The sequence below is a fragment of the Otolemur garnettii genome, unplaced genomic scaffold (assembly GCF_000181295.1).
Source record: "Otolemur garnettii isolate 467f Iridium unplaced genomic scaffold, OtoGar3 scaffold00116, whole genome shotgun sequence".
Lineage (NCBI taxonomy): Eukaryota > Metazoa > Chordata > Mammalia > Primates > Galagidae > Otolemur > Otolemur garnettii.
In genome coordinates this window covers 4,588,849-4,591,335 of record NW_003852511.1, presented here as the reverse complement: position 1 = coordinate 4,591,335, position 2,487 = coordinate 4,588,849, and the positions used below count along the sequence as shown (strand labels likewise).

The following is a 2,487-nucleotide window of genomic DNA, read 5'->3' as shown; positions in this document are numbered from 1 at the left end:
TGTACTGCACTCATAGTCCACTGTGCCCAGTGCTGTCACTGGTCCCGACACCTCCATGTACTGCACTCATAGTCCACTGTGCCCAGTGCTGTCACCAGTGCTGACACCTCCATGTACTGTACTCATAGTCCCCTGTGCCCAGTGCTGTCACCAGTGCCGACACCTCCATGTACTACAATCATAGTCCACTGTGCCCAGTGCTGTCACTGGTCCCGACACCTCCATGTACTGCACTCATAGTCCCCTGTGCCCAGTGCTGTCACTGGTGTCTCCTGACGAGATAGCAGCACCCTCCCAATCTCCACATGGTCATTTGAAGCATGTGTTGTTCCTTCAGTCTTTACTAACGAGGCTAATAATCACTTAGCACGCTCCTGTGATTGTAACTTCTGTCCTTCACTCTCCACTAACTGGATATAGAGTCTAGAAGATGGGGATGAGACTTTCAGGGTGTGGTAGGAATCAGCTTCCACGGGCAGCATCCATTACAGTCACAGAGGAGGCTACAGAAGCAAGGAGAGGAGGGATAGCAGCAGCTCTGTCTCTTCTTGATTGTGTTACTTGTAAATCAGCAGCCCTAAGACTAGTGTGACTCTTCCTTACTAGTTTATGGAGTCGCAAGGCAACATGCGTGAGTGGTAAACTGAAGGCTGAGCATTTTTGGATCGCATGTTTACTTACAGGCTGCACATGGAGGCAGCGTAGTCTTGACAATGTCAAAATACTTTATTTTTTTATCCTTTGCAGGAATCTCTCTAAGCCTATAGCTGTGCAATATAAGGAAAAAGAAGACCGTTATGTGGACACATACAAGGTAGCTTTTATACTATGACAGGTGAAAAGTGGAGCTTTACTTCATTGACTTGTGTTTTACCTAATTTTAAATTTTTGGTATTAATTTTAAATGTATAGTATTATTTGCTTTCTTACACTTCAATGGACAGACAACTAGAGATCATTATGTGAATTAAATATCATCTTCTGTCTTAATTCTCTGAAACCACTTGCCCAGAAAAAGAATACATTTATTTTAGCATAAATTGAAAACTAATAATTCATTTTTTATTCAAATTATAAGTTTTACCCCTTATAAAAATCACAGATCCAGGGATCTGCTGTTCATATCCCTAGAATGATGTATATGACAATAGTAATATATTTCTCATGTACTATAACCATTGGCCATGTTCAAGAAGTTATGTATTGGTTTGCGAAACAAATTTGCCAGATCTTAACATTTTTAAGTAGAAATTAGTTACTTCTTCCTATGAAATTAGTATCAATAGAATTCTATTGGAAATTAAGGGGAAAAATCCTCAATAGCTACCACACATTGCAATCTTCACAATAGCATCAAGACAGGAGCACCGAAGCTTTCTCAGATTCACATTATTTTATGTCACAGTTCCAGAAACATCCTTCTAGGCATTTTGTGACTGTCACTATTTAATTCTTTTAGCAGTCGGAAAAGGAACTTTGCTGTGGGAATCAAGAAGTGACTCATGAAAATTCACTGCCCCTGATTCTGTTATCAGAGCCAGACAGAAGCTCTGGGATTTGAGACTAGTGACAGTAAATGTTTAGATGAGCTTCCTGCTTTACGATGGGAAGATAGGAGTAGTGAAAACCCATCATATTCCTTTTTTTAATCTCTTTGCAATTATGCCACAAAACAGTCATGAAGTGTAATATTAATACCAGTATGTGGCACAGATTTTACATTTCTATTGCGTTTCCAATTCTAGAGAAGCATTTCTCCACGTAGCATAGCATTACATCTTGAAACCCCTTTTTTAAAATGCAGATGTCTCTAGGGATCAAAGCAGCTCTCATATGGCGAGCGCTGATCAGCTTAGACATTATGAGCCATGGCTTGGGAGGCAGGTGCTGGGAGTGAGGATGCAGAGCAGGTTTTCCATGAGGGACTGAGAACGTGCAGGTGCAGGATGTGAGATGCTTCCCTAGGGTTCTGTTCATGGTGGGGCACAAAGAGGAGACGCCCAGGCACTCAGGGAGGCTGAGGTCTCCAGGCCCAGGTGGGAGGGCAACCAGGTGGGGGAGAATGGCATCAAAGGGGGGGAGAGAAGGATGGAGGAGAAAAGGATGCGGTGCTTTCCCAGCAGGGCCTGGAGCCCACAGTCATCAGTTCTTTCCACTGTCACTGTTTCCTTCAGTACTTGGAGGAAGAGTACCGCAAAGGAGCCAGGGAAGATGACCCCATGCCTCCCGTGCAGCCCTATCACTACGGCTCCCACTATTCCAACAGCGGCACCGTGCTTCACTTCCTGGTTAGGATGCCTCCTTTCACTAAGATGTTTTTAGCCTATCAAGGTAAGGATTGCTTCTATAGCCAGCTACAAAGTCATGCTGGATCATCAGAAGAAAAAAATTGACTGGCTTTTTAAGAGTTATTGAGACTGGCTCGGCGCCTGTGGCTCAAGCGGCTAAGGCGCCAGCCACATAACACCTAAGGTGGCAGGTTCAAAT

The 2,487-nt window shown here is 43.6% G+C and overlaps 1 protein-coding gene across 8 annotated transcripts in view; it reads left to right on the top strand.

Annotated features, from left to right (window-relative positions):
* Positions 1–2,487, top strand: part of LYST (lysosomal trafficking regulator) — a 196,209-nt gene that overhangs the window by 141,234 nt on the left and 52,488 nt on the right. For all 8 annotated transcript variants that reach the window (XM_003797445.3, XM_023517645.1, XM_023517644.1 and 5 more), the window contains 2 exons: positions 748–814; positions 2,175–2,331. In XM_003797445.3, coding sequence (XP_003797493.1) covers positions 748–814; positions 2,175–2,331 — 224 coding nt within the window. The remainder of the gene's footprint in view (positions 1–747; positions 815–2,174; positions 2,332–2,487) is intronic.